At 55.9% G+C, this 15,996-nt stretch overlaps 2 protein-coding genes across 7 annotated transcripts in view; one reads left to right on the top strand and one right to left on the bottom strand.

The window, feature by feature from the left end:
- Positions 1 to 4,084, top strand: part of PTK2B (protein tyrosine kinase 2 beta) — a 126,915-nt gene extending 122,831 nt beyond the window's left edge. For all 4 annotated transcript variants that reach the window (XM_082622196.1, XM_082622199.1, XM_082622198.1 and 1 more), the window contains 4 exons: positions 226 to 272; positions 844 to 981; positions 1,240 to 1,320; positions 3,006 to 4,084. In XM_082622196.1, coding sequence (XP_082478322.1) covers positions 226 to 272; positions 844 to 981; positions 1,240 to 1,320; positions 3,006 to 3,221 — 482 coding nt within the window. In that variant the 3' untranslated portion in view covers positions 3,222 to 4,084. The remainder of the gene's footprint in view (positions 1 to 225; positions 273 to 843; positions 982 to 1,239; positions 1,321 to 3,005) is intronic.
- Positions 4,085 to 5,866: 1,782 nt separating this feature from the next.
- On the bottom strand, positions 5,867 to 15,704 carry CHRNA2 (cholinergic receptor nicotinic alpha 2 subunit; the record flags this gene model as incomplete). 3 transcript variants are annotated; one of them, XM_082618831.1, is made up of 6 exons in its annotated part: positions 5,867 to 5,992; positions 7,143 to 8,151; positions 11,231 to 11,340; positions 14,014 to 14,058; positions 14,497 to 14,648; positions 15,632 to 15,704. In XM_082618831.1, the coding sequence occupies 6 exons, from the start codon at positions 15,702 to 15,704 to the stop codon at positions 5,867 to 5,869; spliced, it is 1,515 nt and encodes a 504-aa protein (XP_082474957.1). The 3 variants fall into 3 exon arrangements, with proteins under 3 accessions (XP_082474957.1, XP_082474956.1, XP_082474955.1); XM_082618830.1 differs by having other exon boundaries at positions 14,542 to 14,714; XM_082618829.1 differs by having other exon boundaries at positions 14,497 to 14,714.
- Between the last annotated feature and the right edge of the window lie 292 nt (positions 15,705 to 15,996).

The raw sequence follows: 15,996 nt of genomic DNA on the forward strand, positions 1-15,996 counted from the left end.
GCTTTTTCTGTCTTTGAAATGGACAATAGTGCTTGTCCCTGACTACAGAGGACCAGGGAGGCCAGAGGTTATTTTCCCCGCCATCGTCCTGGGATTCGGGTTTCATTTCCCAGGGTCTCCTGGCAGTAGTGGAGAGGGGCTTTGCTGGGTTATCAGCAGGTACGAAGGGAGGGGTCGGGGTTCTGAGAACACCCTGCGCTCACTGTCCCCCCTCCCCCCTTGCAGCGGAGTTCACGGGCCCCCCAGAGAAGCCGCCGAGGCTGGGCGCACAGGTACGTGCTGGCTCTGCTGAAGCTGGCCTTGTCTAAGGCCACACAGCTACTTCATAAAAAAGCAAAGGGAAGGCCAGCGCCTTGTCTCCCGTGCCCCCTCCCTGACCTGGAGGAAAGCTCACTGGTCCAGCCCGAGGAGCAGGAGGTGTGGCCCGCCTCCCTTTCTCCAGCCGCGCTTTGGCTCCCGGCACCCACGTGGCTCTGGGGCGATGCTGGTTCCTTCACTCTGGAATAGCGGTTCTCAGCCTTGGTTACCCATTAGAATCCTCTGACAAGCTTTGAAACCACGTGGCCCCCAGGCCCAGGGGTTGATTCCGTTGGTCTGGTGTGAGGCCGGCCAGCAGTATTTTTTTAAGACTCCCAGGCAGACTCTAATGTGAGAACCACTGCCCTGGAAGCAGAAGGGAGGGAGGCACCCCCAGGACGGGACCCTACTATTTCGGAGAAGAGTCTTCAGCAGTTGGGCTGACGCCTGAGTGGGCAGTGCCTGCCCGAGAAAGAACGGCTTGTGTGCCCCTGACTCGCCGCCCTCCCCTCGCGCCCTCTGCTTCTCTTCCCCCGACCCACGCAGTCCATCCAGCCCACAGCCAACCTGGACCGGACCCACGACCTGGTGTACCTCAACGTCATGGAGCTGGTGCGGGCTGTGCTGGACCTCAAGAATGAGCTCTGCCAGCTGCCCCCCGAGGGCTACGTGGTGGTGGTGAAGGTGAGAGGCAGGGCGGGGCCGTGGCCTGGGGAGGCGGGCTGCTCAGCCCCGGAAGGAAGTGGGAGGGGCCGGGCATCCCAGGCCGCCGGCTAGGTGCCTCTCCCAGGAAGACCCTCATTAGAGCCAGGTGGTCAAAGGGACTCTAGTCCCAGGTAGCCTCGGCAGGCAGGCACCATCCCAGGAGGGCTCTTCCCCAGGGAGACGTGGCTTTCTCAAAAAGAGCCAAGCGGACGGTCGCCCCGCCCCTTTCTCTCCCAGAACGTGGGCCTGACGCTGCGGAAGCTCATCGCGAGCGTAGACGACCTCCTGCCCTCCTTGCCGTCGTCTTCGCGGACAGAGGTGAGTGTCCTCGTGCCAGTCGGTGCCATCAGCTGTCACTTGCCCCCTTCACCTGCCCCAGCCGTGTTTCACACAGGAGACTCCGAAGGGCCACGTGGGGCAGCCTAGTCTCTGCTGGGAGCCGCCAGCGGATGGCTCTGCACCGCATATCTGGGAAGGCACCACAATGGGGGGCCGAGTTGGCACCCGGGGACCCGGCCGGCTTCCTAGGGCGAATTTCCTAGTCTAGGTCTCAGATGGTTGTGGTGACTTCTTATTGCGTGAGGACATGCAAAGGATGACACACCCTCCTTTTTAGCGCCCCCTGTGATTCTTTGTCTGGTACCCTCCATACTAAGGTCAAGGTGAGTGTGTCATGGAAATAGCCGTGAAGGTTTCTTCAATCGATCATTTAATCGATTTTCTCTATTTAAGTGAGAAACAATCACTGAAAACCAAAATGGGAGTGTTGGTGCTCTAACTTGAGATGGTCCCGGTGGTAGGCAGACTGATGCCCCCCCTAAGATGTCTACAGCCTCAGAACCTGTGACTATGTGACCTTACATGACAAAAGAGACTTTGCAGATGGGATTAAGTGAAGGATCTTGAGGTTATCCATGTGGGTCCAATGTAGTCACAAGGGTCCTTGTAAGAGGGAGGTGGAAGCAGAGGTCTTATGAGTCAGAGAAGGAGATGTGATGATAGAAGCAGAGATTGGAAGGATGCCACTGCTGGAAGGATCCACAAGCCAAGGAAGGCACAGCCTTTCAAAGCGGCAAAAGGCGGGGAACAGATTCTCCCCCTTGAGCCTGCAGAAGGAACGCAGCCCAGCCGTCACCTTGACATTAGCCCCATGGGACCCATTCCAGACTTCTGACCTCCAGAACTGTAAGAGAATAAACCTGCGTTGTTTTAAGCCACGGCGTTTGTGGTAATTTGTTACTGCAGAACTGGGGACTGAGGCTGTGCCTCTGAACATGTGTTGGTTTTCTGTCTGGAAACCAGCCACAGGCTCCAGCAGAACACCGCACCCCCTGCCAGGCTGTAGCTTGATCCACCATTTCCCAGTGGTCAGCAGTGTGACACAGGTGACCACTGCATCCCACCACTGTCCCCACTGTGACCACGCATAGGGCAGGAGGGTCTGGGCATTTCCCGGGCTCCCTCTGGGTGGCAGCAAGAACCCAGAGGAGCCCCTGCCCAGGCTGTCCTGTCCGGCTTGAGAGCACCAGTCATTCATTTCACTTGATAAATATCTCTTGAGCGCCAAGTATATGTTCAGCAGTGCACTAAGCATGGGGATATGGCGGTAAATAAAACCCTACAGCCCAAACCGCTGTCCCTGATCTCTTGATTTGATGGTACACAGTTAACCAGTGAGTGAATGTACTTGACCCCTGACCATTCACCACGTCGGGCCAGCATGAGGGTATGATGGCACAAAGGCAGGGTCTCGGGCTGGATCGGAGGGGGCTGGCGTAGGCGGGCTGGGGCCTGGGGTGCCCGCAGTGTCTGTCCTTGCCAACCTGGCCCCCAGCCCGCACTGGCCTTGGATTCAGCCCAAGCCTGGGTCAGACCCGCCCCCCAGAGAACGTCCGGCTTCCTGGGCCAGCGCCAGGTGGACTCCCGTGTGGCTTCCGCATCCTCCCGGCCTGCACGTTGCAGCCCCTCAGGGTCCCAGCCCCTCCCGTGTGCTTTTCCTACAGATCGAGGGGACCCAGAAACTGCTCAACAAGGACCTGGCGGAGCTCATCAATAAGATGCGACTGGCGCAGCAAAACGCGGTGACCTCCCTGAGTGAGGAGTGCAAACGGCAGATGCTCACCGCCTCCCACACGCTGGCTGTGGATGCCAAGAACCTGCTGGACGCCGTGGACCAGGCCAAGGTTCTGGCCAACCTGGCCCAGCCGCCAGCAGAGTGAAGAGGGCAACGCCTCCCGCCTGCGTCTCCGCCCCCGCCCGCCATGTCCCTCCCTGCCCCGGCCCCTGCCTGACCTTCGGTCCTGTGGGTCCCCCCAGGGGGGGTGGGCAGGCGAGGAGAGTCCTCCTTCCCCTGCCATTTTGCACGTCCCCTCTCCCCACCCCGCCCCCAGACTGTGCTGCTCAGGCCGCAGCTGGACAGAGGTGACTCAGGGCTGCAGACGGCAGGGGGTGACAAAGAGGGCTCAGAGGGAGCGTGGCTGCTGTCCGCCAGCCACTGCTGCCTGGCCTGAGGGGGCCACGCTCGGGCCCCTTGCGGCCACGATGGCTTTACGCATCGTGTGAAAGGCAGGCTGAGTGGGGGGGAACCAAGCTCCTCCTTCTCTTTCCTGCCCCGCCCACGGAGCCCCGCCCCACACCGTGCACAGAGGGAGGGGCCGGGCGGGGCTCTCTCTGGGGAGGCGGGCGGCTGGTGCCATGAGGGCTGGGCCTGGCTTTCTTGTACAGTGTATAGTGGAATTTATTTAATGTGAGTTTGGTCTGGACTGACAGCCGTGTGTGCCCCTGAGGGGAGACCTGGGACAGTCCAGGGACAAGCTACTGGGGGTCGGGACACAGGAGGCTGTGTTGTCCACGTGCCAAGAGGGGAGGAGGGGAGAGACGAGGCCCAACTGGACTGGGACGCGACCCGCATTCCTCGCCCCCTTTCCGTTCTTCCCTCCCCGGCCCCTTCCTTCTCTTTTCTTACTTGTCTTCTCTCCCCGTTTCTCATCCACTCCCTCCCGCCCGTTCTTGTGTCTGTGCCGAACACTCTTTTACCTTCTTTCTATTTGACTTGTGGATGAATTAAACTTGTACCATTTGCTTTGTGGTTTGATTGTTTTGTTTGTTTGACCTTCGGGGCGGGTAACGATGACCTCCGGCCCGCGGCCCTGGAAGGAATCGACTGTGCTTACTTTGGGCGAAGATCAAAGGCTGAAGCCAGGGCTTAACCCCCCGGGGCATGCGGTGATGCCAGGGCGGCGCGCCTGACCCCCAGGCCTTTGCCCCCCGCACCTGAGCCAAGGGCGACTTTCTAGTGGGGTCCCAGGCAGCCCCTCCAGGGCCACACAGGGATGCCAATGGCACTCTCCCAGCTGCCATCAAATAGCCAGGGCTCTGAGGGGGTGCGGTGGTCCCAGGGGTGCTGGGGAGAGGTCCCATAGCTGACTGAGCAGGCCTTCAGCTTTATTTGATCTCTCGACTCACTTGCCAGTTGGGTGGGAAACGGAATAACAAGAGGGAACATCGCTGCATCAGGAGGTCAAGTCTGGGAGCACCACTGCTCCAGGAGAGCCAGCGGGGAGGACGGGGGAGGTTGCAGCTGCATCCGCAGAGCAGAAGGAACCAGAAAACAGAATGGCCTCTGAGTGGGCGGGTCGTGCAGAGAACTGAGGCAGGAGGACTGGGCCCGCTGTGGCAGGGTCCCCCGGGGTCTGTCAGGGAGAGCAAGTGGGGCTTAGAAGGAGGGGACGCTGAAGGTCAAAGAGAACTAGACGCTTGTCCTGCTTGGCTGCTCGTCCAGAGTCCCCACCCTGTCCAGAGGACCCAGTGCCGCATCTGTTAGGGCTGAGGTTCTTCCCTCGGGCTGGACGGCGCTGGGGCGAGGGACTGCGGGATTCCAAGGGGCAGGACATTCCGCACAGAGCCGGTCAGAAGACATCGAGGGGCTTCGGGTAAGAAGGGCGGGCAGGCTGGGAAGGGAAGAGTTCCTGCAACGTCTCGGGGTGCAAAGCCATCCAGCTCATTCCTCTCAGCTCCTCCGAGCAAAGGTCCTGGATGCCTGGGGCTCGACCACCACTCACCCTGTGCGGGAGGGAGGAGCGCACCGCGGGCCTGAGTTGCGTCAGGAATGGCGGAGGGTGTCCTCCTGCTTTGTCCACGCGCATTGAAGCACAGATGCGCCCCTGCAGACCGGGACTGTCAGTGCGGCCACACCTCTCGGAGGGGCGGCTGGTGCTGAGCGGGTCTGCACGGGGAAGGCCGGGGGCTAAAGGTGGGCGAAGTCTGGGCTGTCACAAGAGCTTCCAGGTGGGTGGGACGGCCCAGCTACCTGCGTCCGCCCCACTTGTGGGCCTCCTCCTCCTGTTCCCCTTCCAACCTGCTTCCTCTGTTCCCCATCCTCAAGCCCACCTCAGCCTGGCTGTCCCCCCTGCCTTTTTGGGCTGTTCCTGAATCCCAAATGCTGTTCATAGCCCTTCCACGCCCCCGAGGCGCTCTCTCCCTACACACCCCTCCTTTGCGGTCTGAGCCTCCTCTCGTGGCCCTTCCCCAACCCCTGGGTTCCCCCCACCCGCATCCCTCACAGTCTGAATCCCAGGAGCATCTTATATATCTTCACGTTGTCATCACGACGTCGTAACCTTCTGCAGAGCAAGTTCCTTTTGGCCCAGCTCTTCAGCATCCAAACAGGGTTCCGTGCCCAGCAGATTCTCAGCACAAAGTACAATAATGTCAAGTGAATCATTCCAAGAAGGCTTCCATGTCTGGACACCATGGAAAGGCACCTGTAGTTGGATGGCGTTGACCCCAAAGGCATACTCCAGAGGCGGCAGCCGTTAAAGACGATCAGCTATGCCACGTCTGGGCCAAAGCAGGTGATGTGGCATCAGATCATTCCAGCTAGGAACGGAGGGAGAAAGAGTCCGACGGTCCCCAGGAAGCAGACGAGGAAAAACAACCAGAGGAATATCCTGTCGATGACCATGGCCACATACCTCCAGTCCTCCTTCACCTGCAGGGGAGATGGGCACTCAGTGACCGAGGCCTTGGGAAAGGGGAGGTGTCCCGCCCGTGTGCAGCCCCTGTAAGAATGGCACTGGGGACAGCGGTGACGCCACTGAGACCTTGGGAGCTAAGGAGCGGGGGGTAAACGGGGATGTCTCAAGACTCAAACGGCCCTCTCCTAGCGATTCCCGTCCTATACCACCCCTATGACAATAGCCCAGAGCCTTTCCATAGGCTCTCAAGTTCCAGGTAAGGGAGGCTGGAGGGACACAGAAGGTTCTAGAGTCACCCAGGGGCATGCACCCTCCCAAGGGGCCTGCAGTGATTTAAACGCAACACTCAGAAGTTACAAAATGGTGAAGACTTTGTGCCCCCATGTTGCCTCCCGCTGGGGGGGTAGGTGAGGGTAGGTGTGGCCCAGGGAAGGCTGGGTGGTGTTTGCAGGGGGGTTAGGGGCTTTGTGGAATTGGGGCTTACAGCCCAGGCAAGTGGATCTGGATTCCTAGCTGCTCCCGGATTAGATAACAATTAATTTGTCTTATCTACTCAGCAAGGCCACCCAGTAATAATCTCCTGGACTTTCATTCTTCCCTAGGTTGATAAGAAGGATTCTGTGACCCTGGGCAGTGGCTTCCTTACCTAATTATGCAGGACACAGCGGGGGGGGGGGGGGGGGGCGGGGGAGGGGAGCCCACAGGCCCATCCAAGCTTCCTCAGTGTCCGTGAGTGAACAGTGAAGTTCACAAAATGCCCAGAGCCCAGGACAAGAAGGAGGGGCCCATCAGGACAAAGGGGGAGGCTGGGTTGTTTGGGGTCTCCTGATGAGTTCCCTCCCCCCCACCTACAGGCAATGGTGGGAAACGGCCTGCGTGAGGATGGCGTGGGGAGACCCCCTCCATCTCTGTCCTGTGTCACCCAGTTAGGCTGAGCGGGGACATTCTTAGTGCTGTTCTGCCACCTACCCAATAAACGTTCTCAGAGCTGCCAGCTAGACCTTTTCCATCACAATTCATTCCAGACTCCAAGGCCATGACTAAGGGAGATGGGTCCTCGTGGAGGAGCCTGGGTTGACCCAAGCTGACACCCTGGAGGGATGGCTCCCTACAAGGCCGGTGGGGTCACCCAGGGGACGGGCCCCTCCCCCAGCCCCCACTCACCGAGGAGTCAGCATCCTCGGCCCGCAGGTGATCGGCAATAGAGCACACGCCCTCCAGTGCTTTCTGTATGCGAGGTGACAGCCGGGGCCCACCCTCCGGCAACGGGGCCTCCGCCTCGGGATCCGAGGCCCCTGGGCACAGACCCCCGTGGCTGTAAGGGACGCCTGTGAACGGGGACGAGTGACCCGCGTGCGCCCATCTGCCTTCCTTCTCCTCATCCGTCCCGTCCGCATCCACGTCGGTCTCCAGCCAGCGGTAGGAGGCGCAGAGCTTCAGATCCGGGCGGTCGCGGAGCTCCAAGGGCGGCAGGGGCCGGCTGATCAGAAGCCACCGGGACACGCAGCCCAGAAAGGCCACCCGCACCCAGTGGGGCATGTTGTGGCTGCTGGCGGAGCGGTGGTGCACGTTGAGGACAAAGACGGTGATGACGATGGACAGGGTGACGAAGATCATGGTGAAGAGCAGGTACTCGCTGATGAGCGGGATGACCAGCGAGGTGGATGGGATGATCTCGGTGATGAGCAGCAGGAAGACGGTGAGCGAGAGGAGCACGGACATGCAGAGCGTGATCTTCTCGCCGCACTCGGACGGCAGGTGGAAGACGAGCACCGTGAGGCAGGAGAGGAGCAGGCAGGGGGTGATGAGGTTGATGGTGTAGAATAGCGGCAGGCGCCGGATGACGAAGTAGTAGGTGACGTCGGGGTAGATCTCGGCACAGCAGTCGTACTTCTTGGTGTTGTAGGTGCCCGTGGCGTTGACGATGGCCCACTCGCCGCTCTCCCAGTAGTCCCTGAGGTCTACCGTCGGCTGCATCGGCACCAGGTCGATCTTGGCCTTGTCGTACGACCAGGAGCCGAACTTCATCTTGCAGTTCTGCTGGTCGAAGGGGAAGGAGGTGACGTCAATGCTGCAGGAGCTCTTGTAGATGGCGGGCGGCACCCACTGCACGGTGCCCGAGGAGAAGAGGTGGGCCTTGGTCATGTGGGTCACCACGAACTCCCCGTCTGCACTGCGGAGAGGAGAGGCGTTGGGGGGACCCTGCCCACCCCAGGCACCCATGCCGGACTGCTCCGGATACCACTCAGCAGGGGGACCCCAATAACACAGCCGGACTGGACCAAGTTGTGGGGATTTGTGCAGGTAAGACTCCCCGGCACACAGACATCTAGAGCTACCTGAGTTGTCTTTCAAACACCATCTTTTTAATTACAAAAGTAGGAATTTTTAAGAATATAGATAGGAAAGTACCAAGAATTTTTAAAATAACCACTATGAACGTTCTGATGTTATAGATCTGTATCTATACATATATGAGATATTTCTATATCTCATGTATATTTGATTGTCATCTAGATAACACATGTAGCATTTTTACGTTTTTGTGACCATGTGGTGTATTTGTAGTTTGATGGCCTGTTTGTATTCATTTAACACGTTAGAGTGATTGTCTACATGAGTATTTTTTCTCTCCTCCACCCCCCCACCCCTGCAGATGGTGAGTAAGCCCCTCTGCTGGGGGTCATGTCATTTACACCTGAGGTTTTTCCTTCCCTGCTCAGAAGACACATGACGTCTTTGCTGGTGAAGGAAGACGCCATCCGTCTTCCTTCAACATGCATTTCTGAGCCAGCCGCACCCACTGGGGCCTCTGCAGGAGCTGTTGGTGGAGGGGAGACTCATGCCTGCCCTTAGGGAGCAGCAGGCCTGAACACCTACAACGCCAGGCAGGCGATTTGGCAACAGCACTATAACTACGGGGGAGGACCCCGCTTCCGGGGAGCAGGGTCACCAAGCATACTGCCATTTTAGCAAAGCCTTGACGGATGGTAGGATTTGGCAGAAAGCTGGGGGTGGAGAGCGGCCCAGCAGAGCATCCTCAGAACAAGGAACAGAGGAGGGAAAGGATAAAACTCACAGTGTATGCTTGGACTGGAGGAGCTGCTGGGCCGAGTTGGGGGCGGGGCGTGAGTGAGGGCGGAGCCCGAGTGGGCATCGTGAGGGCGCTTAAGGCAGCTAAGGGCCCGTGAGGACGCAGGGGACACTGGAACAGCAGTGACCAGTCGGGCCTGAGTCCAATTTCCCCCTGCGAGGTGGCGCAGTGAGCTCTTAGGCCCTGCCTTCCCTCCCTCTCCAGTTCCCACGATCAATCCTAAAGACAGGGGAACCAGAAGAATACACAGGAAGAGGGACTTCCCTGGTGGCGCAGTGGTTAAGAATCCGCCTGCCAATGCAGGGGACACGGGTTCGAGCCCTGGTCCGGGAAGATCCCACATGCCAGGGAGCAACTAAGCCTGTGAGCCACAGCTACTGAGCCCACGTGCCACAACTACTGAGCCCATGTGCCACATCTACCGAGCCCACGAGCCACGACTACTGAAGCCTACGTGCCTGGACCCCGTACTCCTCAACAAGAGAAACCACCGCAATGAGAAGCCCCCGCTCGCTGCAACTAGAGAAGGCCCGCGCGCAGCAATGAAGACCCAACGCAGCCAAATATAAATAAAATTTTTTAAAAGAAGAATACACAGGAAGAGAGACTTCTTTTCCTTGAAGTAGTTCCAGGATAGAGAGTTAGGCTGGTTGGAAACCAGAACTTTGAAAGGGAGTTGCAAACAGATCAGGGCAAAAGTTTTTTTTAAAAAATTTTAAGGCATTTTTGTCATCATACAGAAGCACCACTAGATGGCAACATGTGCCCCCATTTTGAGGAAGGAAAGAAGCAATTCCCTGGGGTCTTCTTAACCTGAAGTGGAGTGGGTGGAGGAGGTACCCTTCTTTAAATGTCTGCAAGAATTTGGTTTGAAATTTTGTCCTATCAAAAGAATTTCCTGTTATAATCAAGTAACACTGGCCAAAGCCTTATTGGCAATCCTAAAACTCTGGGTCCTATCTGATGCTAGGACTTTGCTCCCGCCCTCTGCCAGGTGCACAGGAAGCAGAAACTAGAGGGATCCTGGGTGCAGATATGGGGTGAGGGGTCCGTGAGTCCAGTGGCAATGTTAGACCTTGCAGGTAATTCATGCTGAATGTGTGTTTACAGAGATGGCTCAGATGACAGGGCTTTGGGCCTGACCAGGACTGGGCAGTGTAAAGGGATCACTGTCACCCCCCTCTGACCTATCTGGAGACACCTAACTTCAGAAGTGGATCTGTTTCCCTTTATTCTATTGTTTAAAAATAGCTTTTCTAAATGTGGGTCAAATGAATTGGGAAATTCTGGGCTAAAGGGGTTTCTTGTCTGTACAAGTTCTAACAACATTTAAAATGACATTTTCCAAAGGACTGAGGCTGGGGTGCAGAAAGGGTTTTAATGACATACAATGTTATCTAAAATTATTTGACCACAGAACTATTTTTCATACCTATTCATATCTCCAGGAACTAGTGGTCCCTAGAGTCCCACTTCAGAAAATATTTTTAGGCAAACATCATGCCAAACATCTTTTAAGTTCTTCATTTCTAAATGAAGAATTACCTGATGCCAAACATGAATGAAATTATAGCTCTTTATATCTTCTATTAAAAAAAACCCAACTTGGTCCTCTGGGGCTCTCTTTAGACTCCCCTGCCTTTTACTAACTTCTAGTCATTATGTTCAAAGATTGGTCCTCTTTGGTTTTGAATACAGGGCAACTATAAATAATACTTTTTAAAATACCCATGCTTGATCCCTTCAAAGTTGTTACCCTGGGATGCTGCTTACCTGTTGCAACAATAATGCCATCCTGCAAAACTCCAACACTTAGGCATTTTTTTCACAGCCTGCACCAATCATATTTTTCAAATAATTCTCAGTGTTGGCACAGCTGTGTCCCATTAGCACATCGCAGGCACTGATATGCAGTAGGTGCTCAATAAATTTGGGGTGTATGAGTGAGAGAACAAGATGAAAGAAATAAGGGAATCAAGAGAAAAGGTGAAGCGGCGAGGAGGAGCAAAGCAGGAGTTGATAGGAAGGCCACGCAGCTTGGACACAAGGGGGCGCACCTCCCAAGTGCAACCCAGCCTAGTCTCGTTACCCGCCCCTCGCAGGGAACCCCCTGTCCCAGGGGTCCCAAGGGGCCTCCACAACCCCAGCCGTTTCCTACTTGTTGTAGAGGACGATGTCGGGGATCCAGATCATTTCCGAAGGGACCCGGAGGGATGTGATGTTGCCGAAATCGGCCGGGTTCCAGCGCAGCTTGTAGTCGTTCCATTCCTGTGCGTGGGGAGGGCAGTCAGGTCAGCAGCCCTGCCGGGGGAGGGAGCCTCGGGGCAAACCTAGGGCAGCCTGGGGACGCCCAGCAGCCGGATTCTGATGCACCCGGAGCACCCGGAGCTCCTCACCTAGCCCCACAGAATAGAAAGGGCCGCAATGCCGGGAAAGGGCCCTGAGACGGGAACGGGGAGTCCAGTCTAACATAATCTAGCCCTCGCTTTGCCCCCACTCTTGTACTCAAAGTCCCGGGCACATCTGGAGGACGGGTCACCCTCGTCCCGCCTCTGTTCTGCCACTGCCTAGCTGGACGACCCCGGCAAGCAGCCTCACTCATTCGTAGTAACTTTTTTTAGTGCATCACAGTTTCCAAAGGTTTTTCACACCCTCTGTCTAGGAAGACCCTCAATGGGACAGCCGGGCAAAGAGTGCAGAGCAGGTGGAAGTATCTCCCCATCTAACAGATAAGGAAACTGAGGACAAGAGGGGTAAAGCAACCCCTTTATCAGAGTTACACAGCTGAGAAAGAGGAGTCACCCAGTGGATTTCCAACTGTGCTCTAGGGCGCCCCCTATAGGAACCCTGTTTCCACCGGCTGGTCCAAGCGAATCTGTTTTCTCAAGCGAGGCTTAGAGGGAGGGTACGCTGTCAATAAGTGACAGCACTGGGGCTTGAACCCAGCCTTCCCTGTCTCCAAACTTGCCCTAATTCTAGGGGCCATTTTGCTTTTGTGTATTTGCACTAAAATAGGGCAGTGATGTGCCCTTGAAAAGTCTGCCATGCGTGGTGCCTTTTCCCCTCTAAGGATAGTCATGTAACATTTACACAAACACATCAACTGGCTAGGGATCCAGGAAGAAGTAAGGGAAACAGGAGTGTTTGCAGGAAGCAGGCACATGAGAGGAAAAGCACTGATCCAGCTCAATGGTTCACAAACTTCAAGCACTCAAGTCCCAGCTTCATAATTTTTGCCAATATATTTACACTGCCTATATTAGCATTTACTTAATATTTTCCTTTAAATTAGTTCATTATTTTTAAACCTACATAATTTTTTAAATTTTACATCACTGGAATAGCTGGAAAACCCACAGCACTTGAAACCATCCACTAAAATATAAATATATGACTATTTTAAAAAAAGGTTTGCGAGCCAACTAAAATCATCTCACAAAACTGCCATTGGTACCGAAACTACACCTGGGAAGATGCTGGCCCCGCAGTGGTGCTGATTGCTTTTCTGTAGGGGAAGGCTTAGGCAGAGAGAGGGGCCAGACTTGCAAAGTAGGAAAGATAAAAGTGTTGCTAAAATTGTCAGGATTTCTCAGGACATTGAGGAATAATTTTGAAAGGGATGGGTCTTCATAAATGTACCCCCTTCCCCCAGTCCATTGTCTGTTAAGTTTTCAGGTTCAACCAACATTTGGGGGGCACCTACACCAAGTTGTGTTATATTAATCGGCAATAGATTATATTAGCCCCATTTTACAGATGAGCAAAGTGAGGTTCTGAGACTAACTTGCATGGTATCACAGGCTAATCAGAGGTGGTGCTGGTTGGCCTGACTCCTGCTCCAGTGCTCCTTCCTCTCCTCCCTACTGCAGTCCCTGCAGCCTAGGTAACTGGCCTATGGGGACAATTATGGCCACCCAGGTTCTAGGTCTGACCCTTGCACTCCTATGGCTTCCCAAGTCCCTTCATGGCTCTGCACCTCATCTGTAAAGAGGAGAGAATATATTCAGGCTGTTATAAAGCCTGTGTCCCCAAGTTCTGCCCCAAGAATGGCACATCAAAGAGGTCTACCCATCCACTGGCCAGGATTGATGCTGAGCCAGTTTCTGGTTAAGAGACAACAACTTCATTTCCTGTCTCTTGGGACCCTCGCTCTGGGGTCCCTGGGCCATCAGGTGAGGAGTCCGAACTCTCCTACTGGAGACAACAGGCAGAGAGACCCTGAAAGTGCCTGGAGAAGAGCCCAGCTGGGCCTGTCTTCCAGAACCTTCCAGAGCCTTCCAGACATCTCTGCTGAGGGATGAACCTGTGAGTGAAATCATCTTGGACCCTCCAGAGCAGACCAGCCACCAGCCAAATGCCACCAAGTAACCCCAGGAGTCCCCATGCAAAGCAGAAGAAACCACTAAAACTCCTAGCCATAAAAACTAAAGATGTAATAAACTGTCAGTTGTTTTAAGCCAGTGAGTTTTGGAGTAGCTTGTTAGGCAGCGTAGACACAGAACACTCAGCATTCTCCTGCAGAAGGGGCCTGGGTCTCTGAGTGGGGCACACCTGGGCCGCCCTTGTCTAGCCCAGCTGACCTCTGCTTCTGTTTTCCTCAGCTGTAAAATGGGCAGAACTAAACCTCGCATGGTTTTCGGTGATGACTTGGTGAGCTGATATGCAAACGGTAGCAGGGACGTAGGCAATACCCAGTCCCAGAAAGGGGACCACGTGGCTCTTGTAGGCGACATTCTCAGGTGCTGGACAGAGCCTGGCCGCACAAGAGCACAGCCCCTCACGAGAAGCAGTCTGCCGTTGGCTGGCCTTGGGGACATCCTGAGTGGCAACTCAGGCAAAAGGTAAATTCAGAATCATGCTTCTAGTGGAAGAGTCCTGGGAGGGGCTGGGCTCTGTAGGTTCCCACCCCGCTCCTGTCTTGCCCGGGGGAGGGGCCCTCACCTGCTTTAGCCAGACGTTGGTGGTCATCATTTGCTTCTTCTCATCCTGGCCAATAGCGGGAAAGAAAGCAATTAGAGTGATGAACGAGCCCCAGAAAACAAAGTAGAGTGGGAGGGGCTTATTCAGGCATCCCACTCACCAGAGAACCTGTTAGGTGATACCGCAAGCCCAGCCAACCCACCACCCCTCCTGACACTGCCACCCTCACTCAGAGTATCTCCACTGGGTCCTCTGGGCTTATGTCAGGTGGAACAAGCAGGACAGGGCATTTAGAAAACCCGCTGCTGCCGGTCAACACCCTCCCAGGAGGGGTTTCAGGGCTGAGAGCGGGAGGGAGCTGGAGCATCCCCAGGCTCTGAGGGGTGATGCTCTGACTGAGGTGGGCTGGGAGGGCTGGGGCTGGGGAGGGAACGAGGAGCCCCAGAAAGGGGCCCATGTCTGGGGCTGATCCCAAGGGGGCAAAGGATGGTAGGACAGACGCACCACGTCGATGAGCTGGGCGATGGACAGCCCGAAGTGCACGATCACCACATCCGAGGTGTTGGGCACCGGCCTTGCCCAGCGGTTGTAGCCCCTAAAGAGGTGTTGGAAGAGGCGGTGCTCGGCTTGGGTGGGGGAAGCCTGATGCACGGTTGCTGTGGGACAGGAGGGGAGAGAGGGGTCTCCGGGAGTCCGTGGTGCTGGGCGCTTGGCTCCCTCTCCTGTCCAATCAGAGCCACTTAACCTCACTGCGCCTCAGTTTCCTCATCTACAAAATGGGCGCACTAATCCAGAACCTATTTCAAAACACTATCGAGGAGGAAATATAATCATGTGTGTTAGAGCTTACAAAGTAACCAGCACATGGTTGGTGCTCAAGAAATGTCAGTTACTCTGTGACTGATGGATAAGGGGTGAAAACAAGTGCTGAGAGGGATGCAGAGTAGTGGGAAGAAGTCAGACAGGGGATGCGATCCAGCCTGGAACTGGGGAGCCCCAAGGGATAGCAACGTGGGGGAGACGCCCGATTGTGTGGGGTGAGCTGCAGGGGGAAGGGCTTCACGTGCATCGTGCACTTGGCCCCGGGAACTTTCATTCCCATCCTCTGGTAATGAACAACTAATGCTAACCATGAAATTCTCTTCCATTTGGAGCATCTCGCCTGTTTATCCTCAAACCACAGGCATTTGCTCCTTCTTATCAGCTGGGCAAATTGTCCCCAGTTGTCTGATGGAATCCTCCGTGTCTGATTTCACCGTGTTCTGCAAACAGCTTCACCTCTTCAGGGTTCTCCTGCCTGAGCAAGTCGAGAACTACTGCTCTAAAATTCAGAACATCGATAAGAACAGCTGCCGTGTACCAACGGTATCCGAGGCGCTAGTCACAGGCTCTCATTCCAGGTCACCACACAATAGCCCTGGGAGGGTCACAGTGCAGTTGGCATTTTGCAGATGGGGAGCACTGCGACTCGGGGAGGTTCAGGCGACGCAGCGATCGCCCGCTCACCTTCCCGCGGTGGAACAGCTACATCCCCTGTGGCTCTGGCAGTTGCCACCAGCCCACTTGCAGGAGTTTCCTCCCGGAGGCATGTGTGAGCTCACAGGTGTGACAGGATGCCCTAGGGACCATCCCCACTCACCTGCCGGGATCAGAAGAAGCCACCACAGCCCGAGCTTTGTCGTGGACGGGAGTGCAGGGCGGGAGGGGCCCATGGCTTCAGAGGAGGGGTCTGGCTGCCGCTGGACCTCAGAAGGAGGGCAGGCCGGGCCTTGGCTGTGAGTTGAACCTCGGACTGCTTCCCCAGCAGGGCCTGGGGAGCTGGCACTGCAGAGCTCCCTGGGGATTCCACGTGGCTCCCTCTGACTGCCAAGCCTGAGTGAGCCCAGGAAAGGGTTCTTAGGATGATGCATCTTTGACACAAGTGAACCTTCGTGCCTCACACCTTTGACCTCATGTGGGCCTCCCATCACCCCTAGGAAGGTATGGGGAAGGGTTATGATTATC

The sequence above is a fragment of the Mesoplodon mirus genome (assembly GCF_964341445.2).
Source record: "Mesoplodon mirus genome assembly, chromosome: 1".
NCBI classification, from domain to species: Eukaryota; Metazoa; Chordata; class Mammalia; order Artiodactyla; family Ziphiidae; genus Mesoplodon; species Mesoplodon mirus.